The 23,144-nt window shown below is 45.3% G+C and overlaps 1 protein-coding gene across 36 annotated transcripts in view; it reads right to left on the reverse strand.

Moving 5' to 3' along the window:
• The window catches only part of AFDN (afadin, adherens junction formation factor), a 139,849-nt gene that overhangs the window by 59,037 nt on the left and 57,668 nt on the right, over positions 1 to 23,144 (reverse strand). For 25 of the 36 annotated variants that reach the window (XM_070256353.1, XM_023632881.2, XM_023632877.2 and 22 more), the window contains exons 7-13: positions 22,891 to 23,002; positions 21,334 to 21,501; positions 18,432 to 18,476; positions 13,374 to 13,468; positions 12,271 to 12,533; positions 4,716 to 4,785; positions 1,096 to 1,211 (exon numbers count right to left, since the gene is read on the reverse strand). In XM_070256353.1, coding sequence (XP_070112454.1) covers positions 1,096 to 1,211; positions 4,716 to 4,785; positions 12,271 to 12,533; positions 13,374 to 13,468; positions 18,432 to 18,476; positions 21,334 to 21,501; positions 22,891 to 23,002 — 869 coding nt within the window. The remainder of the gene's footprint in view (positions 1 to 1,095; positions 1,212 to 4,715; positions 4,786 to 12,270; positions 12,534 to 13,373; positions 13,469 to 18,431; positions 18,477 to 21,333; positions 21,502 to 22,890; positions 23,003 to 23,144) is intronic. The other 11 variants (XM_070256370.1, XM_070256380.1, XM_070256363.1 and 8 more) reach the window with 1 other exon arrangement.

Raw genomic sequence — 23,144 nt, forward strand, 5'->3', positions numbered from 1 at the left:
AAAAACCAAAAGCCCACAATAAAAACGAAGTAAAAACCTGAGATTCCCATATAAATGTACAAATTTAATTACTATGATGAATGATATTAAAATCTTGTGATATACAGTGCCCTCTGCTGGAAGATGGGAAATTAAAAGACTGCATCAGGAGCCTGTCACGGACTTGATAAGTGACCTTGGGCAAGTTACCGCTTCAGCTAACGCCTCGGGCACTGGACCTGTGACTGTGCGGGGAAGTCAGGACAGCCTGATCAAACGTCTGGACTGCGCCCAAAGACGCGGGCCCCGGTGCCCCTGCCGACAGCGAGAGCAGTGCAAGCGCTCCTGCCGTGCGCCCCCGCTGCCCCTGCGACCTTCAGAGCCACGGGGCAGTGCTGGCACCACTGCTGCCGTCTACACTGATCTGCACCTGCAACGCGCCATGTGCTGTTCAGCCACCGTGTCCGAGGCACTGACATGGCTTTCCAACATTTCAACAATTTCAGAGGTCACAAAGAAGTCGAAGTCTGACTTATTAAGGTGATATATATTTAAAAATCATAAGAAAAGGAAGTAACAAAAGGCAGAATTTCTCTGTTCAATAAAGGTGGGCAAGAACAATGTCAGAAGAAAAATAATCCATCCCCCCCAAGAGGCAGAGAGCAGCACAGCAGAGCATGAGACACAGCAGCACGGAACTCCGTCACTCTTAAAAAACCCGACTTCAAAAGCAATTTTGGCTCCGTGCATTTTTAAACATATGAGGATTTCTTCTAGAAATGGGTGAAATAACTACTTTTATCTAAACATAAAAATTATCAAATATTAAACTCTATAAAAACTCCTTCTCCCCACGTTTTTCAGAGCAGCACACGTAAAGCAGAGACGTTAATTCAGTGTGCCTCCTGCTTCGACGGGTAACACAGCGGCAGAGCAGCGAGGGATACAACGGCTGATGAAGCACTGTTTTCCACTCAATAACATGAAAAGGAAACACTCTCAAAAATCCTGTAGCACCCTAACATGGCAGCTACGCCCCTAGGGACTCAAGCATCCTTACCCAAACCCCCCAAGAACATGCTCCCCACTCCCACACGAAAGAGGAAAACGCCCCACCTGCTGTCCTGCCGGCGGTAATCCTGCTGCTGTTCTCTGACCATTGGCTTCACCATCCCTCGCTCGGCTGTGCTGGAGGCAGACGGCACTCTGTCACTGTCCAGTCTCGTGGCGCTCTAGTCCAAGGGGAAAACACAAAGCGTTTAAACATACCACGCCAACCAACCAAGCGCGACACTCAGCGTTGCAGGTGAAGATCTGATACAAGGCTGTCACGCAGGGAAGACGAGGCACAGATGCTGAGCAAGAGCAGAGACGAGAAAAAGCCACAGCCATGCGGAGGATGTCATGTCCACAGTGGCACAGCCAGGAACACACTGCCATTAAAGGAATAATACAACACAGCCACTTCCCTTTTCAGAGCGCGAGATGTCAGCTTTAAAACACGCGCATGCAAAAGTGGGACATACACACACGGTTTCTTCAGAAAATACAGTAATAATAGTGACTTTATCCAAAAAGCTCTCCTAACCAGGACACAGCTGAGAGACTATGTACAATATGAAGAGTTATGGTCTTTATTTGCTAGTTTTAAGAAAGGATTAAAAAAATCTGCTCATTATAGCTCAATACCTAATGAAGAATTCAGTACAGAAACTGGTTTACTTCTTGCCCTTAATCAGCATAGGGAAAACCAGACACACGGCAACTCAATACAGTACATTTAAGTCCTTCCAAACAGCACACACTCTTAGCCAACCTACGGCAGACAAAAAGGATGACTTATTTATGCTAAGACAACAATCAGAACGGAAGAAAAAAATTCATATAAAGAAATGCATTGCAGTAAAAATTTTATGTAAGTTTTCTTATCACATCTGTTTACTGTAGAAATGAAACATAGATAAGTAAATAACAATCATCCTTGTCTTACCAACTAGAGATTAACACTGTGCTGTATATATCCGTCTAGTTTTTCCTGTTTTCCATAAATGAGATTATACAACCCACTTCATAAACGATACTCTTTTCTCGTACATTGGAAACATCTTACAGCATTTTACATGCTAACATATTATAGAACAATTATGGCTTGTTTTTAAATGATTTTCAAAGGAAATGCTCACAAAATAGCCAAAGGAAGGAGAGAAAGGAGTGTGTGCGCGTGGGTGCATGCACAGAGATTTAATTATGTTAGAAAGTATAAACACACACATACATGAATAAAGAGTTCAGAAAAATACCCATCGAATGTCACCAACAGCCAGCTAAAAGTTGTGGACACATGATTTTCATTTTTTTCTCAACTTACCAAGTTTTCTATTTTGACTATACATGTTTATGAGAAATTGAGGTTTTTATAAAGACAGTTATGTTTGGTCTCAAGGGTATTTATTCATTCACTCACTCAGCAGATCTTTCCTGGGAATCTCACGTACCGGGCACTTTCGCAGCACCAGGAGGACGCAGTGAACAGACCAAGCACTAGCCCTACTTTCACAGCACTCACCGTCCACAGTCAATCAACAAACGAGAAAGTATCAGATGAAATAACAGCTGCACAGAGAACTTAGGCATAATAACAGTGGTTGGATGATCAAGGAAGACTTCCTCAAGGAGGTGACTTGAGCTGAGGTCTGAGATAAGAAGGGACTAGCCATGTGAAAACCAGCAGAAAGAGCATTCTAGAAGAACACACACTCGGGCGTCAGATGGGAAAGAGGCAGGCGTCAGGGAGGGGAGCCAGTGTGGCCTGCGTGGAGCAGTGGAGCCCCGGCCAGCACACGCTAAGCTGACACGGAGGGGCCAGGTCACCCAAGGAGCTGGGTGAGCCGGTGAAGACTGCGTGGCATGTGGGAGGAGAAGCCAGCGCGGGCCGTGAAGACAGGGCAGTAACAGGACCGAATTTACATGTTCAAAACATCAGCCTGGCTGCTGGGAGGAGAGCGATGGGACGGAACAGAACGAAGAGGCGCTGCCCTCCAAGACGCTCGCAGTCCTCCCACCGTGACAACCGTAGCCTAAGCTGGACCTCCGACAGCGACAGGGAGAAAGGCAGGCAGGCGGGGACTACTTCAGAGGCAGGGCAAACAGACCTTGCCGATGGTTGGATATACAGGCTGAGAGAAAGAAGGAACCATGGATAACTTGCGACAGATGGAGCACCGCTGTGGATGGGGTAGCATTTACTTAAATAGGGAAGGATCAGGGAAAGAAGGATGTCTGAGAAGGAAAATCTAGTTTTGTTTTAGTTACGTCAAACTTGAAATACGTGCTGGACAAACTCATGGATATGTCAAGCAAGACTGTGGAGTGGGGAGAGGTCGGACCAACGACAGCGGGAGTAATGAACACACAGATGGTGTCTTAACTGAGGCAACTGCCTAAGACCACAGAGAACAGGTGTCACAGAGGAGGGGCCCCGGGCTGAAACCTTGGCCCCCCCATTTCATAAGTCAGGCGAAGGAGGAGGAGGCAGAACCCACAAATCAGACTGAGGAGGAAGGAGCATGCAGTGGGAAGAATCGGGGAGACACCCTGGAAGCTGAAAGAAGAAAGCGCACCAAGGAAGTGGGGACCCAGCGAAGACCGACGGAGAACAAGCACGGGACTCGAACCTGGAGTCGGCAGAGCCCGCGGCTGACAGTCCCTGTGCACGGGCAGGAGCCGGGGGAGCGAGGAAAGGAGATGGGTTACAGGAAGCGGGGACAGCAACCACAGATTCTCTCCTCCAGAAACCGTGCTGTGAACAGGAGCAGAAAACCGTGGGCAATGGCTGGAACAGTAAGGGCTTAGAACCAGGAGACACTGCCGCACGTTCTGACGCTGCTGAGGCCCGGCTTTGATGGGTCCCACCTCGAGGAGCCCCTCCCCTGCATCTGGGCCGAGCCCGTGCTTCGCTTTAACCGACGGGAGGTGGGGGAAGCTCCGCGGGGCCAGCTCCAGGCCCAGCCTCGGGAGGGCTGCGCGCTCTGTGCTCCCTGGGAGGCACCAGGACGTCCGGCTGCCCCAGAGAGACGATGGGGTGAGAGGTCCAGGAGAGGACCTGAGATGACAGGAAGACAGGGAGGCCCAGCCGTCCCAGCACAGCCCGGCCACCAAGCAACCCACTAGCTGAATGCGGCCACACAAGCAACCACCCGCAGGACTGGCAAACAAACTGCCCAGGTGGGTCCAAACCACACTGCACAAGTGGAAACACGCAAACCGGCTGCTGTTCTAATTCACTAAGTTTTGGGGTGGTTGGTCACCCAGCAATAGGTAATCAAAATGAGGACAGAAATGAATGATTACGCAAGAGATAAGGAATAACTGTGGAAGCAAAGTGTCTGGGAAGGAAAGCTGAGGGCAGGACCAGCACCGAAGCCGAGTAACGTCACCAAGAGCAGGAGTCTTCAGGGGTCACCTGACCGAGAAGGCTGGTTACAGAGGGGACAGGCCTGGGGCACGCTGCTGGGGAGAGAAAGCACCATTTCCCTGGCCTTACGGAAAAGACAGGCTGCTAATGTCATCCACGTATCACTGAGAGAGAATTCAACAGACGAGGACAAGCCACGCGTAGAGACCACTGTGAAGTCTGTTTTTGTAACAGTTTGACGAGCATATTACCAATAATTCATCCACGGCATCTCACAAGGGTAAACACACACTGTCCTATCAGGTACCACACTGTTACCCACCTTGCTCGTTGGCAATGCTGTTCCACTGTGAACATCTCCTCCTAAGTCAAAAGTCGTCTCCTGAACAACTCTGTTGGGGTAAAAAAAGAAATACATAGAATTAATAATTCTTAAATGATAAGGCACAGCCTCTTCTTAGTAATACAAAAGGGACAGTTAGTTAAATATCCCAATGTTCAGAGATCAAGAAATCACTTTATTTTCAGCAAATAAAGTTAAAGAAAAAACAAACTGTTCTAACTCTATCAACTTTTCTTACTGATGTAAGCTGAACACTTCCAGGATCATATTTTTTAAAACTACACTTTAATAACAATAAATTGAAAGGAATGATAAAGAAAAAAGCAAGGTGTTTCATCACGTAAGTGTCTCTGGGCTGCACACAGCACACAAATGAAGTCCAGACATCAAAGGAGCCACGGGCCCACCGTGGACAGAGGCAAGATGACAGTGCTCACGGGGAGGACCAGACAGGGGCTAAGCGGCCCTCTTGTTTGAAAGCCAATCTGATGACTTTTTAAGAACTTATCCCCTACTTATCCACTTATCCACTACTTAGGCTACAAATAAAGAAATGGGGAAATTTCTGATAATGTTAGTAATCAGATCCACACTTAGTCTAGTTTAAACAATCTTTTGGACTACCTCAAATACCAAAACCTCTAAACTCATCATTATGAGAAATTAACTCAGAATACGAACAAAGTTTCATTTTAAAGAGTCAATGACCTGAGGCAAGCTACAGTTCTTCGGCACAAATGCAGAATGAACACAATCCACTGGTCCCAGCCCATGAGAGAGGCCCAACGACAGGGAGAAAGAGCCCCGACAGCACCCAGAGACCACAGGAGGAGCACGTGATTACACTTCCTGGGCTTCTGCACAAGCTAATCAAAAAGAATGAACATCCCTTCTGTTACAATATTTGAAAAACGCATGGTCTAATTTCAAAGCACTATGGTAACTTGAAACTTTTATTTAAGCGCAATCTATAAAATGAAACCAGGAAGTGATGCAGAAGTTCAAACAAGGTTTCTACTCAGCAAAGCAGGTACAAATTCCTCTTCTACTCCATCACTATGAAAAGAAAATCACCTTGGACTACAAAATACTACAACACTTTAAAATATAGTTTTTGAGAAAATAAAAGCTTTTACTAAAGGCCAAATATCGTCAACTTTCTGGACATGACTTCATGCACTACATTACAAAGTTTTTTGAAATTAAATACTTATCCTCTGTCACCAAGATATTCACAAAACATAGAAAATCTTCTGCTGGTTTCAACTGGCCTGAATAAGAAATTCAGTTATTTTGTCTCTGATAACGAAAACAGGAAACAGGACAGTTCACCTGCTTCTGTCATCTATCAAAGCTACATATGTACCTTACCCATCCTTAACTTCCTCTTATGGATGCACAGGAATATAAGCAAAGCCTTCTTGATTCCATTTGTAATTATCATCCTAGAATAACAAATTCACTCAACTCCATGCAAAGATCTGTATTTTTTTCTCCAAACCTGTGAAAATTTTCAAGTTTAACATGGACTCATTTGTACTGCATTCTGGATATGTGAACAATTACAAAGTGACTTTATGTATCTCTTTGATAACATTGTCAAAGTATGACCTTTGGTCAGCTCAGCTCTCAGAGCACAATGACACAAGACACAGGTGCTCAATGAATGCAGACTAGATGAACACATAAATGAATCGATGTGTCATCACAAGTCCCTGAAATTCCCACACCGACCACCAATGTCAAACTGACACCTTGCTAGAATACCTTCACCAAGACTCTGCAGACACAGACCTGAAGCCTGCAGTTAACAAGAGCTGTATCATGTATGGCTCAAGGAGCTAGAAAAAGAACAACGAAGCCCCAAGTCACTAGCAGGAAGGAAATAACAATGATCAATGCGAAAATAAATGAAAGAGACTAAAAAGACAATTAAAAAGATCAGTGAAACTAAGAGCTGGTTCTTCGAAAGGATAAACTGACAAACCTTTAGCTACAGCTATGAACCACGTATATGCCAACAAATTGGACAACCCAGAAGAAATGGGTAAATCCTAGAAACACACAACCTACCAAGACTGACTCATGAAGGAACAGAAAACCGGAGCATCATAAATTACCAGTAAGGAGACTGAATTAGCAATCAAAACCCTCCCAATGAACAAAAGTCCAGGACCAGACAGCTTCACTGGTGAACTCCACCAAACATTCAGAGAACAATGAATACCAATCCTGCTCAAACTCCAAAAAAAAGAGAAGAGGAAAAAACTCTTCGAAACTCATTTTACGAGGCCAGTATTACCCTGATACCAAAAACAGACAAGGATATCACAAGAAATAAAAATTATAGGCCAACATCCCTGATAAACATAGATGCAAAAACCCTCAACAAAATATTAGCAAACTCATGTCAAGATCACATTAAAAGGATCACACACCATGATCAAGGGGGTCTTATTCCAGAGATGCCAGGAGGCTTCAACACCTGCAAATCAATCAGTGTGATACAACTGATTAACGAAGTGAAGAATAAAAAGCAAATGATCATCTCAGTGGGTGCAGGAAAAGCATTTGACAAAAGTCAACATCCATTTATGATATTTATAAAAACTTTCAACAAAATAGGTATAGAGGGAATGTACCTCAATATAACAAAGGACACATATGACAAGCCCACAGCTAAAATCATACTCAGTGGGGAAAGCGGAAAGCTTTTCCTCTAAGATCAGGAGCAAGACAAGGATGCCCACTCTCACCACCTTTATTCAACATAGCACTGGAAGGCCCAGTCAGAGGAACCAGACAAGAAGGAGAAACGAAAGGCGTCCAAATCAGAAAGGAAGAAGTAAAATTGCCACTATTTGCAGATGACATGACATATAGAGAGAATCCTGGAGATTTCACCAAAAAGCTGTTAGAACTGATAAAGGAACTCAGTAAAGGCGCAGGAAACAAAATCAATACACAAAAACCTGTTGCATTTCTACACACTAATAATGAACTATCAGAGAGAAATTAAGAAAATCCCTCTTACAATTGCATCAAAAAGAATAAAATACCAAGAAATAAATTTCACCAAAGAGGCGAAAGGCCAGTACTCTGAAAACTAAGACACTGATGAAAGAAACCGAAGACGACGCAAATAAACGGAAAGATAGTCCATGTTCATGACTGTAAGAACTAATATTATTAAAATGTCCATACTACCCAAAGCAACCTACAGTTTCAATGTAATCCCTATCAAAATTCCAACAGCATTTTTCACAGAAATAGAACAACAATCCTAAAATTTGTATGGAACTACAAAAGACCTCGAATAGCAAAAGCAATCTTGAGAAAGAAACAAAGCTGGAGACATCACAGTCCCTGATTTCAAACTATACCACAAGGCTATCGTGATCAAAGGCCAGCCTGGTGGCCAAGTGGTTAAGATTTGGCGCTCTCACTGCCACAGCCTGGGTTCATTTCCTGGTCGGGGACCCACACCACCCGTCTGTCGCTGTCACACCGTGGTGGCTGCAGGTCGCTGTGATGCTGGAAGCTCTGCCACTGGGATTTCAGGCCAGGGTCATGGTGGACGGGTTTCAGCGGAGCTTCCAGACTAGGACAGACTAGGAAGAAGGATCTGGCCACCCACTTCCAAAAACTGGCCATGAAAATCCTGTGAACAGCAGCGGAGCACTGTCTTCTGTAGCCCTGGAAGGTGAGAAGATGGTGCAAAAAGAACAGGCAGGGTCCTGCTCTGCCGTCCCCAGGGGCACTAGGAGTTGGAATGCACTCGACAGCAGGAAGAACAGAAAGAGCAGTCACAGTAGCGTGGCACTGCCGTAAACAGACACACAGCGCAACGGGGCGGGACAGAGCGCCCAGAAATGAACCCACACAGACATAGCCAATTTTTTGACAAAGGAGCCACGAATATACAATGGAAAGAGGACGCTCTTCAACAAACGGTGCTGGGAAAACTGGATGGCCACAGGCACAGAAATGAAACTGGACCCCTATCATACACCACCCAAAAAAATTAACTCAAAATGGATTAAAGACTTGAATCTAAGACCTGAATCCACAAAACTCCTAGAATAAAACAGGCAGTAACCTTGACATTGGTCTTGGTGATGATTTTTTTAATCTGACACCAAAAGCAAAGCTAACAAAAACCAGAAATAAGTGGGACCACATCAAACTAAAGAGCTTCTGCACAGCAAAGGAAACCACCAACAAAATGAAAAGGCAACCTATGGAATGGGAGAAAATATTTGCAAATCATGTATCTGTTCAGGGGTTAATACCCGAAATATATAAAGAACTCATACAACTCAGAAAAACACAAACAATCCCAATAAAAACTGAGCAGAAGATCTAAATAGACATTTTTCCAAAGAAGACATACGAATGGCCAAGAGGTATATGAAAAGGTGCTCACATCACTAAACATCAGGGAAATGCAAATTAAAACCACAAGGAGATATCACCTCACACCTGTCAGAATGGCTATTATCAAAAAGACAAGAAATAACAAGTGTTGGCGAGGGCGCGGAGAAAAGGGAACCCTTGCACACTGTTGGTGGCAATGTAAACTGGTGCAGCCACTATGGAAACCAGTGTGGAGGCCCCTTGAAAAATTAAAAATAGAACTACCGTATAATCCAGCAATTCCACTTCTGGGTATTTATCCAAAGAAAACAAAAACACTAACTCAAAAAGATATATGCATCCCCACGTTCACTGCAGTGTTACTTACAACCACCAAGACACAGAAACAACCTAAGTGCCCAGTGATGATGAACAGATAAAGAAAATGTAGCATATAAACAATGGAATATCATTCGACCATGAAAAAGGAGGAAACTGCACCATTTTCGAGAACACGGATGCACCCTCAGGGCAGGATGTTAAGTGAAATAAGTCAGAGAGAGACAAATACCCTGTGATCTCACTTAAATGTGGAACCAAAAAAAAAAAAACAAACCTCAGCTCAGAGATAACTTAGCACCGACTGGTAGTTGCCAGAGGCAGGGGAGGAAGATGAACAAAATGGGCCCGAAGGTACAAACTCTCAGTTATAAAATGAGCCATGGGACGTAGCGCACGGCACGGTGACTACAGTTGACATTACTGCAGTGCGTATTGGAAAGTTGCGAAGAAAGTAAATTCTTTTTTTTTTTTAAGGATTGGCACCTGAGCTAACAACTGTTGCCAATCTTCTTTTTTGTTTTTTTGTTCCCTTCTGCTTTTTCTCCCCAAATCCCCCTGGCACACAGCTGTATACTTAGTTGTGGGTCCTTCTAGTTGTGGCATGTGGGACGCGGCCTCAGCATGGCCTGATGAGCGGTGCCATGTCCGCGCCAGGATCCGAACCGGCGGAACCCTGGGCCGCGGAAGCGGAGCGCGAGAACTTAACCACTCGGCCATGGGGCCGGTCCTGAAAGTAAATTCTTAAAAGTCCTCATCACAAAAAAATTTTGTAACCATGATGATGGACGTTAACTAGACCTGCTGTGGTGATCATTTCACAATATATACGAACATCGAATCATTATGCTATAAACCTGAAACTAGTATAATGTTATATGTCAATTATATCTTAATAAACATATATATACACACACACACACGTGTGGAAAAAAAACACATGGGTTATCTACCTAGGAATTTGTGTAATAGTTTGACGTCAGAACAAAAGTAATGTTTACAAAAAAATGGAAGTCCTTTCCAATTTATGGATGTACATGTAAGTACTGGCATAGTCAACCACTAAGCAGTTTTCACTAGTTTTGCAAGAAGAAGATATAATAATAAAAATAAAATTCCACAGCACATTCTTCTCAATGCAATCCGAGCCCTGTTCTTAGATGTCCCCTGCCTTTGGCCAGAGATACGATGAGAAGACACAACTGCAGGCCTGCAAAGCAAGAGCCACTGTACAAACAGCAGCAGACTGATGTTCTCACCGCAGAACACCACCACGCTAAACCAAAGGACTGACGGCAACAGCGGGACAGAGACAGTCGTGGAATCATGTTTATACACAAAGACAGACAGGGACAGCAACACTAGGAACACCATCAAAGTAAACAGAAAACTCAGAAATAAGGCACAACTGCAAACGAGAGGCAACAGCGCAGGCACTGCTGAAAGACAATGCGCAACACAGCAGGACAAACTGCTCCGTGTGACCCGTCTCCGCCAAAACGTGCCAGGAGCCCACGGGAAGAATACCAAGCAGGCATACTTTGCCCCATCCTTCCCAGGAACCCGTGGAGACGGACGTCAGGCAGGCAAGGGGGAAACGGCTGATCAGTGATGCGACCTCAGGAAAGCAGCATTAAAACCCGGCCCTCCCAGACACAGAAGGAAGGATGAGGTGAGAGGCAGGCTCAGGCTGAGCTGAGAGCTGGAAGAGAGCCAGACAGAAACGGATTTTCTTGAGAAGTAGAGAGTTAAGGCACACGCTGGGTTCTTTGGGAAGTAAGAGGCAGGGGTATCTGCTGAAACTTGGAGCTTAAGGCCAGAGGCTGGGAACAGCGGGTCTCCAACAGCCCACGGTGACTCCGGTCTCCAACCTGCCTCCGTGATCTGTGAGGATCCAGTGCTGCCCGGGAAGAAGACACTAGGTCTGACGCGTGCTAGCTGCCTTTCACCCGTTTCCTTTGCCAGGGCTCAGAACGGCCGGAGGCTGGAAAAGCAGCAGAGCTCAGTGATAACCACCAAGAACAACCACACTGGAATTAAAAACGCCGATGAGCTGCATTATAAAGACCAACACGAAGAAACTCTCAAATTCACAGCTGGCCCCCAGCATAAGCTCCGGGTGGTCAACCGGAGGTCATGGAAGAAAACTGCAGGACACACGACCCAGAGAAGACCGCCACAGCAGGGGGCTTTCTGGCTGCGTCCAACAGCAGGAGGGGGAGCTCGCGCAGCTGCTTTGCCCAGCCCAGGCCCCACCAACCTGCAAAGCGGGTAATAAAACCAGCTAAACAGCATACTCTTTTCTAAAATCGTCATTACCAAAAGAAATCTTATTCTCTCCCCCGCAGAACAGTTTTACTAGATAGTCAGACGGGTTTCTGTCTTCCAGCAACAGGCCCACCGTGCAAGTCCTCAGAGAGGCACCAGGCGGCGCTAAAACATTCGGAATTGTAAGAGATCTTCATGCGCTTCACCATCAGAAACAGAAAAAACCACCTCAACAAAAAACCTTAGTTACACAGAACATCCTAACTTCACGAAAGAAGAAATAAAGTACTGTTCTAAAGAATCAGCTAAAAAACAGAATTTAAACATGATTTCAAAACCAGCCACAACTTCCAATTTTAAGATGAACACCTTTCTTCTTCTCCCCTCTGAAACCAACCCAAATCAACAAGAATCAGAACCACAAACCCCGCTTTGAATTTTTAAAAATTAAAACAAAATAAAAAATGAAAACAGAATAAAAAATGAAAAAACGTAATCTATGCCTACTTCAGATTACTTTGAGCATAATCAAAACCCTCCACAATTCTTAAAGTTGACGTGGACTAATTACCCAGGCTTATGTCTGGGACCCTTCACCGTGAGGCCTCCGTCCACGGATCTCTTGGCGAGCGCGTGGTCCTGGCTGGGGTCCACAAACTTGAACACGTGGGATGCCCCAAACTGCACCTTCATCCCACTCTGCAGCACGGTCGTCTCTGAGATGCGCTGTCCTTCCACGTAGGTCTCTGCATCTATGCTTCTCGGAGTGACGGTGACAACTCCGTCCATGTTCGTGAGGTCACAGTGATGGGGCTGAATTCCTGAACCAAACAACTAAAAGAAAATCACAGAAACTTCCACCAGCAAGTACAGAGTATTATAAACAGAACTTTGAAACTGTGAGTTTCCCTTTTATGTAATATAATCTAATAGGCTTTGGATTTCCGGTGTTTTTAGTGGATTTTCCTCCAGTAGTATCAAAGTAATTAAACACTGCCAAAATTGAGTCAAAATAAGTGAACATTTTACTTTTAGCATGTAGTCACTTGATTTAAGTTAAAAAGCATATGGCCATCCCACACACTCCTTAGATAGTAATGGGTAACTCCATACAGATCATCATTACAAACTCCTATTTACCTGCTTTACTGCTGGGCTAAGCAGGAGGGGATGTTAGAACTGGAAATGACATTAATAATCTGACCCGTTATTTCACAATGAGAAAAGAGAATACAGAGGAAGAGTGACTTGCCCAAGTTCAGCTTTGATGAAGCCACGAACCTTACTCAAAGCTCATGTGAGACTATCTTAACTACATACTTTCGAGCTGTATTCAGCTAACGCTTCCAGTGACAGGCACTCTCACACAGGCTATCTCCCTTAATCCTGAAATGCACCTATGAAATGCCCATCTTTTGGAGAAGAGTAAAGCGCCTCGGCGGAATGCCACGACCACTCCGAGTCTTAGAGGTGGAGCGTGGACACACACGCACAGTGCTCTCTCCATGCCGCGGCCAAGGAAGTGACCCGGGAAACAAGCCATTTGTATCAGGACACAGTCCTCACCATTCCCCACGGGGGCCTGCGCTCCCCAGCCGTGGCCCAGCACTCCACGCCCTGACCCCTGAAACGTAAGCCCACAGAAGGGAGCGAGGGCCGCCCACGACCGCGTACCTGGATGGAGCTGTCATCCACCTTGTCCGTCCCAACCTCAGTCACGCTTAACTGAAGGCGGTAAAGCTTGGGCTTATCTCTGGAGTCAGAACCGTCTGCGAGAAGAGAAGAAACACGGCTTCATTTGCAGGTCTAATGTTCCTGGCAGGTTATGTGAAACGAGCAAACAAAGGTTATCGTAGAAATGACACTACAGTTCTCAATTCTCAGGATTTCTTTTCAAAGAACTCTCCAAATTTGTATCATGCAATTTCACTAACTGGATACAGAAAATTCAAATTAAGACAAAAACACATAAGCCTCTGTTTAGCATATAATTTAAGGTGCTAACACTGTCATTCATACCAACGTTTTATCACATAAAAAGAAATTTTCTCCACCACACAGCTCCAGATTTTTGTTAATGACTCTGAAGAACAATTCTATTAGCCAACGATGATCATCAAAGACACACAAGCCCTCCCCACAGACCAGGTCCTTCCTATGGTAAACCACAGGCTGACGGGGCACAGGCGCATCCCTGACGCAGCCTTGTAAACGTATGTGCGACTGCAGAGCTCACTCCAGACCTCCTGGACCAAGATCCTTGGGGAGGAGGCCCAAGAGTCTTCTGAATAATCTCGCCAAGTGATCCTAATGTCCATCACTGAATGAAGTTCCAGTAAGAACTACAGCTGGAAGCACAGAGTGCAACTTGGGGTGAAGGACAGAAAGGGAGACTGGGTGTTTGTTTTGACTTTTTAAAAACTGTTGCTGAGGAAGATTTGCCCTGAGCTCACATCTGTGCCCATCTTCCTCTATTTCGTATGTGGGATGCCGCCACAGCATGGCTGACGAGTGGTGTAGGTCTGCGCCTGGGATCTGAACCCATGAACCTGGGCCACCAAAGCCAAGTGCGCCAAACTTAACCACTACACCATGGGGCCGGCCCCTGTTTTTGTCATTTTATACCCTCGTGACCTGCTGAGATTTTTCGTCTCCCTGTGCATGAATTTCTACGATGGGGATGGCTTGGGGAGGAGGAGGAGGAGGAAGAGGAGCCACTGCCTAGACACATGGCCCATTACACCCGGCTACGTGCACTCCCTTCTCACCTACTGCATCTCATCCATACAGCGTGATGGCCATTGATGACTTACTGACTTCAGAGTTGTTAATACACAGGGAAGCGCGCCTCACAGAATCAGTGCATCACGACACTCTCACAGTGGGACAGTCAGCGGGGTTTGCGTACACACTATGCAGAGACTCCGTGCCAGGCCCAGGAGAGCCCCCAAACTCCTGCACTGACGCCTCCACAACCTCCAGAAATGCTCGTTAGGTTGCCATTTACAACCTCTGGTCGCTGGAATCAGGAATGTAAGCCACGCGAGCTTCAGAAGTTGAACGTCTGGAGGACACAAGTGTTGCAGACTGCTACAGTCTCATAGCTGTGCGTGGTCTAACTCTCACAGACAAGACACCACGAACGCGCAAGCTCTGTTAGAACTGTTGCTGACTTCAGAGTGCACAAAACAGCATTCTAGTAACAAAACTTTCTAGTTTTGAAATATTTTGGAGATCTGTGAAATCTGGGTAAAGGAAAGAGACTGAAATGGTGTTGGGGAGACACTGATGTGTAACACGCGTTATCACATTGGCTTGTCATCCTGCTGCGTCACAGCATGCTGGAATATCCTCATTGTATATGGTGGCAATTGAAGCCCTTTTTAAACAATTTTACTTTCAACTCCAACTCCAAGTCCTGATCCAAAACGAGGCGCTAGAATCACCCGGGGCGCCCCAGCCGTGGGCAGCTCCCTTCCAGGCCTGCTGAGCTCACAGCCCCCAGGAATGTTTGTTTTGCTTGCTTTTAACCCCACAGGCGGTCCTAATGAACACTCCTGGGCAAGAAACACCACGTGTGCTCTCACCACGCAGAGCACCAGCCCATTCATCCTGATGCATCCACCATACTCTATGATGATTTCCATTTACTTGTCTCCTCCATCTCTGAGCTCCTTGCTGGCTAGGTTTTTAAAAAACCTCTTTATCCTGGCACTTGGCACAGTGTCTGGTCTACAGTACACATTCAATAAAGATTTAATGGATTAACAGTGAACAATTATTAACTAAAAATGAAGAAAACATTATGGTCACACAGAAATTACGCTAAAGAATTATAAAAGTAAAAGAAGCCAATAGGTGATCAAGAACAATTATTTCAAGACAAAGTTAAAAAAATACAAGAACATGAAAAATATGTCATTTAGGGGTGAAAGGAAAACTCACATTAATATTCTTCTGAGTTCTGAATGCTTCTGAAAGTCCTCCTGTGAGCTAATAAATGGACATTACATACTCTTCCATGTCAACAGATTTAGAAATAAACAGAGAACAGGAGAAACATAAACGTCCTCCCCAGTCTCTCCTTTCTTACTGTTTCATTATAACGGGAATCTATCCACAGATGCATCAGAAATACATTTCTTTCCAAGCCCTTTTTTTTTTTGACAAATCCTTATAGATAGATTTTTAATAACCTAAACAGTGGCCACAGGATTTAGGAGATAAAATGGAGCTTGGCTCGAGCTCGGGGAGGGAGGAGAGCAAAGCGGCATGGCGGCAGGGATGTCCAAATAACCGACATCTTTCTTATCACAGTCCGTTTCCCTCTCCTTATTAAAAGCATGACGACCATCTCAGAGGCAGTAACAAACACACAGAATTGTTGCCTAAAACGCAAACCTTCAATTTTCTCCCCTTCCGCAGCAGCTATTCCACTGCCTGCCACTATTCTAACAGTCGATTTCTGCCCAGAATGTCTGAGCACCTTTCTTCCCATGAGATAACTAAAACCAATCTGGAGCCTTTAAAAGTAGAGATGAAGCTAAGTAACCTGACTACATACAACAGTACTTCTACCAGAAGGTTTAAAAAAAAAAAGTTTTTAACTTTATAACTTTGTGTTAAAAATATGTGACACATTCATGCGGTTCAAACTTCAAAAGGCACGCAGCGCCCAGGGAACAGCGCCCTCCCTGTGTCGCCGTGCGGTGCTCCCCGTCGGAGCAAATCCTCAAAACCTCCGTCACGCACACAGACTGACCAATCGGATACACCGTCTTCTTTCTCCTTCTCTTTTGCATAAACATTAGAACACTATTTAGGGTTGTTAATGAAATCCAGTTAAATGTGCACTATTCGGGACAAACTTACACTAAAATATTGGTGTTTTATCTGAAATTCAAATTTATCTGAGAGTCCTGAATTTTATTTGCCAACCCTGGCAGCCCTAAATTACCACTCACACTGTTATGCATCTTATTTGTCTATTTTTTTAATTGAGATGTAACAAAGTTTCATTTAATATTCTAAATATTAAGGAAAAATAGACCCTTAGGAACACAGCCTAAGAACATTTTTTAAAGGGCACTTTTGTTTTTACTGTAATTGTTTTTTACCCTCTTGTTTCTACAATAATGCTATCCCTCCAATTCGGCTTTTGCCGTCAGCTGCTTTCCAGGCTGAACTCTTGGGAAGCTGGTTTAACTTTGGTGCTAAACATTTCCTCTTTGCCCACCATTTAAGAACGGGGCTGGGGCGCATGCATTTACAAGATGCAGAGTGCGCCCCTCGCCCCAGCACTGTGCTGGGAGGGCAGTAACAGTGACAACAGAAATGCACACTCCCAGAGAGCTCGCATTTTAGTGAACCAACACAACAGTCAAACTATCAAAATATTTTTGTAGCTCATTTAAACTTAAATCTTGGAGCATATTCTCACTAACTTTATTGGACAAAACCTCTCTTCAAACAGAACTGGCAAATAACTAAGAACACTTTGGTCAAAGTCGATGACCAAATACAACAAAGTCATATCACGTGCCTTTGTCTGTGCGCGTCAGGCACAAAGGAAACGCATTCTTCTCTCCGCTGTCCCACCAGCTTACAGTATGAAATTAACAAACACGTGCAAGGGTTAAGGAATCCTTTTCAGGAACAAAATAACAACAACAAAACACATGTCTTGGACTCCATATATACGAATATAAAAATAGGTAACAAATATCATTTGTTTCTATTTTTTAGAAAAAAAACAAAAAACCCAAACTCCAAGTTTGGTTAATATCCAATGAAAACTTGTATGATCAGTTTGGAGAAAATTCAACAAAACCAATATAAGATGCTAAAAGGTGACTAAACTTCATACGGCACAGAAAAGTATTTGATTGTTACATTCAAATATAACAATTTACATGTAATAAAATGTACATTCAATGTATAAAAAATAACATTTAAAGATAAAAACAGACAAGAAAGGAGTATTTCCATAAAACCAACAACTATATGTACTATTTAAGATGAGAAAGACTGAGATGCACAAAATTTGAGAAACATATTCCAAGTAAGAAAACTCAGCTTTGCTAACAAATGAATTTCCACCAGGAGAACAAGGAGACTCTAAGGACTCTCCTCAAACCTGGCCAGAACGTAAGCTAGCGCCCTACAAAAAAGATCATCAATACAAGCGCACACCAAGTTTACGGCAGATTCTCTTCTTCAGCCTCCTAAGGATGATCAGACACAGGGCGCTGGACCGGGACGCCTCCTCCCTGTCACATCACAGCTGCATCACGTGACAGCAGTGAACAAAACAGCTCTTCTCGCCGACCTGCCTCTCAGGCTCCTTTCTTTCTTACCTCACCGTATTCTCATTCTCTTTCCCCCGGCTTCTGCCTCCTCCTCCCCTTTCTCCCCTTCTTCCTAACTTTTTCTGGGAGGGAGAAGCGGAAGGATAGGAAAGCAGGTCCCCCCTTCTTTAGTCTAATTTCTCACTTCAGACTGCCTGAATAAACAAAGTGGACATTTTTGCAAAATCAGCTTTTATTAATGAAATGAATTCCGGATATGGAACCCTTAGTAGATTAGAATGAAATGATAGCACATTAAATTTCTTAACATCTAAGTTATTATATCAGTTCAAAACTAACACATAAAACAGTTGGTCAGTAACATTCTGTGCCCATGAGCTTCTGCGAGCGCCCAGTTCAAAAAGTAGTATGAAGACAGCATTACCTTCGTAAGTGTGATAGTTGTAGTAGGCAAAGTGATTCCTTCTCCCTGGGGTTACAAACACATGCAGAGGACCCAGGTGAAGGCAGCATCAGCAGGACAGAGGCCATGCAGAACACGCGGGAGAGGACGGAGGAGAGAGACAGGAGAGGGTGAGCTGTAGTGAGAAACTTTCAAAGGATGAGAAGTCTATTTCACCCCGCAGCTCTCAGAGCCGTGAGGGCAAGACAACAGTGCTCCAGGCAGTGTGCGGTTTAGAAACCGGTGCAGACTGTTCAGGAAAACACCAAGACAACAGGTGAGTCACCACGCCGCAGGAGAGCGACAGCGAGTTAATCATGGAGAAGACGACACCCCACCCTGCCGATTCCTTCTGCGGAGAGAACACCTCAAACCCAAAGCAATCCCATCCCTTTACACTCCACTCCTCCAGACACTGCATGAGCACACGCCTGCACGGCCACAGCCGCCAGTGCACAACCTCAACCACCGCACTTTACAGTCCGCTCCTCCACGACAGTGTGAGCACACGCCCGCACGGCCACAGCCGCCAGTGCACAACCTCAACCACCGCACTTTACAGTCCGCTCCTCCACGACAGTGTGAGCACACGCCCGCACAGCCACAGCCGCCAGTGCACAACCTCAACCACCGCACTTTACAGTCCGCTCCTCCACGACAGTGTGAGCACATGCCCACACGGCAACAACCTCAGGACCCCGGCCCAACCCTGGGGACGTGTGCTTGGCTGACAACGTGTCCAGTGGAAATACATACCTACCCATTCATAAGAAGTCAACATTTACGAGGATTATTTTCTCGTAAATGGAAAAGAAATCAAGTCCATTCAGCATGCTAACTGTGCTCAATTAATCATAATGAAAACTTAAAAGGACAGCATGAAAAGAACATAGCTTTCGTGTCAGAAAGACCTCGGCCTGGCACTCAGGCCACCAACTGTCTGCTCGCCCTCGAGAATCGGCAGCAGATGGGCTTTCAGCATTTGTGGAACACGCTGTCCAGCAGGCAGCCCACGGTGCTCAGGAGGGAGGTGCAATTCCAACAGCCCTGGGACTTGGCCGGTGGATGACGAGTGTCTCTCCGTGGGGCCTCCCCTGAGGACAGCGGCAGGCTCGGCTCCTGCACCCCGCCTGGCCCGACAGAGCAGCTCAGGGCTGCCGACCACAGGCGGCAGCACCGTGAGGGCAGTAAACGCACCAAGAAGCTGGTGACACGTGCCGCTGCCGCCTGCTGAGAAGCAGCAGGACTAAGGTTTACCAGGGGCGACTACCCGCCCCCCCAAAACCTGTGTCTGTGCGACGACCCGGGAAGCCAGAGCACGAAATACACAGCCAAAACAGCAGCTCTCACCAGAATCTGTCTTCCCAAGGTTGGGGTCAGTCTCCCAAGCCAGCTGGTGCTCCACGCCAGGGCCCAGACAGTCCGACATGTCTCAGGGTTCAGGAAACGCGCCACCGAAACCAAAGAATGAACTCCCATGCTGTCTCTGCTTCCCACCCAATCAACTCTTACTTACTCATTTGAACACTGTTCTACGCTGGCTGCTAGGCATCAATCCTCTCTGGGCCAAGGCGCTCAAATCCTCAAAAGTTTTGATTTGGAGAAAACAATCAGAAGTTTCTAACACATAATACAAAATTTTAAAGACCAGACCCAATGCCCAAAGATCCTAAAAAGTTTTCCGTCCAAACACACGCTCCTCACACCACAGGGAGAAAGCGAAGTGCACACGACCTTTCAGTCAGAGAAGCGAGGGACAAAGCAACACTAACAGATTCCCCACAAACAGCTGATCAATTAAAACACAGTTCATGTAAAGACCACCACCTGCAGCACGCTGCCACCGACCGTAAACCTTGGAGCATCAGTCATTCCCTGGATCCATGCAGCCTAGCTGTGCACTAAGACTGCTGGGCCACAGGCACCACACCTCATCATTAGTTCTAATCTGGTAAATAAAAACACTCAGTCAAGAGTCAAAGAGGAGCAAAACATAATTTCCGCCCAAGGAACCACAGATTATCTCCATAACAGGTCTGGGTTTCAGCTTACTTCTTCTGTAATTACAAAGTGACCTCTATTTAAAAGCAGTTCCGGGTGGGAGGGTACAGTACCCTGCCCTTCGCAGCTTTTTATAACACAGGTCACATATCACCGTGTTAACTCCACAAATAAGAAATGATGTCATTTAGCTGAATGATAAAGAAAAATGCCACCTACAGCACATCCATACAAATATATGCTACATAAGGATGTGTGCGTGTATAAAACATTTCAGAACGTCCATGTACCTCTCCACCTAATGGCTAACTTGTAACAGGTTTAGCTTAAGAGAGCCTAAAAACAAGATACTTAGAGGACTAACAGGAAAACAAACCTAGTCTATTCTAATTTTAAAACCAAACAAACATCCTTCCCCTTATAGCCGGACTTCTTACAGGAACTGTTGAAGATATTCTTCCAGACGCTGCTCACACATTAAATAACAATACCGTAAACATGCACACATCGCCTTGATTAAACCCACCCTCAGAGAGCACAGTTCAGTTAGTCATTTTTAGTATTTTACAAGGTTACTTTGGGAAAAAATTTTTAAAAGGGAGTGGATCATTAAACCTCTCCTTAAACTCTCTATAATCACTGTTCTAAATTCTGTTTTTTAATGTTCATTTCTGTCCATATGAACTTTCTTGTTATAAATGAATGTACATATCCTCTGACTTTAAGGTTTTTTTTAAAATAAATGTCATCTTACGAGGGCTCCTTTTTTCCCCCCCAAATAGATGGCCTAAGAAAGGTTGTCAGCTAAGAGAAAGGCTACCTAAATAAAATTCCTTAAGAAGCGTAAACACGCAAAGCGACACGCGTGCATTGGCGCTCTCACCCGGGCTCAGCTCCACGAGGTAGGGCAGCTTGTCGGGCGGCAGCGCAGAGCCGTAGCTGGCCGCGTCCGCCCTCTCCTTCCCCTTCGCCAGCTTCCCGTCGCCGTGCTTCTTACTTTTCTTTGGGATGTAATCCGGGGGCCTCCTCTTCAACTGAAAGACCAAACTCCCTAGAACAGAACATCGCACATTCTCAGCCAGACTCAGGTCAGCGGAGACGGCCAGCCGATCGGCAGCAGCTCTCCAAAGGTTTACTTAAACCTGCAATTTAACATCATCTCCCAAGGAATAATTGCAAAAGCTTACCCCGTCTACACCTTTACCCAGGAGAGGAAATATTAGTCTCCTGATGTGCTGAAAAACTCTAGCAAGCAATTCCCAAAGATTATGTTAAACTAACAACTACCCAAGCACATTACATGCTTGAGAAACAATACAACATCGGTTTAAGAATAAACAAATGTTTATGTTGGTCAACAACTCAGTGCTCCATAAATATATTCATACACACAGATAACACAGGCACACAAATGTACTTTTAATTAAATTCATTTTTATTTAATTCAATTAACTCAGAATTCAAAGCAACCTGACTTTAACTTAACAAACGTTTCCTGTCTAGGACAAGTACCAAGCACGTGTACTTTTCCAACTGTCAACCTACATTCAAGTGCTGATAGGACCACCCGGCAATAAATTTTTACGTCTTTATTAACGCAAAGACCCTCTACTGAGCAACACTTGGCTTATAATATGAACCTAAAAAACCACATTTCATCAAAAACATAGCTTTCAGCCTTCAATGCTTTCAAGTATTAGGGGAAATTGTATAAACAGTAAAAAGTCTGGATTCATTACTTGAAATAACTAAATTATTGGTCAATCTTTAGGGTTGTGGGTTATTTTCCCTACTACAACAAACTTGTCCAAACACCGCCCAGCTCATCTGGTCAGCTCGGAAAGGATTCCACGGCCGACAGATAAGCATCTCTCACTTCTTAACACGGTGCTAACGTCCGGCTTCTCCCAGACGTGGCACTCCCACTGCAACATGACAGTCTGTTCCAGGTCTACGCACGAGACTCACACAAGCTGCTGCCCTGGGGACGAGGGGACCACCTAGGAGCCACCCAGCAAGTCTAGGAAGGAGGCAGAAAACCACGCAGCAAACAGCCATCAAAAAACACCACCATGCAGGGGCTGGCCCCATGGTGTAGCGGTCAAGCTCGGCACTCTACGCTTCGGCAGCCCAGGTTCGCAGGATGGTGTCCTGGGTGCGGACACGCACCACGCACCAGCCACGCTGTGGCGGCGACCCAGATATAAAACAGAGGAAGAGTGTCACAGACCTCAGCTTAGGGCGAACATGCCTCAAGCAGAAAGAGGAAGACTGGCAACAGACGTCAGCTCAGGGCGAATCTTCCTCAACAAAGAACAAGCACAAACCAGCGCCATGCACCCACGCTCCTACACCCTTCAATAAGTGAAATAACTGGGACATCAGGTACAAATTTAACACATCATAGAGGTAATTCATTAACGAACAAACGTCTCCTCACCTTTGTCACCCGGCCACTCCCTGAAGATCTGTAAAGGACACTCATCCTCATCCAGGATGACTTCTTTAGCGCCTTTGTCATCAGAATGCTGGGCTCCAGGAGGAAGCATGACCTGAAAGGAAAACATAATTAACTGACTATACCTAAAAAGTCAATTAGCAGGTATTTAAAAGAAACAATTTTCAGAGGCCAGCCCGGCGGCACAGCGGGTAAGTTGGCACATTCCGCTTTGGCGGCCTGGGGTTTGCTGGTTA

This window comes from Equus caballus, chromosome 31 (genome assembly GCF_041296265.1).
Source record: "Equus caballus isolate H_3958 breed thoroughbred chromosome 31, TB-T2T, whole genome shotgun sequence".
NCBI lineage: Eukaryota > Metazoa > Chordata > Mammalia > Perissodactyla > Equidae > Equus > Equus caballus.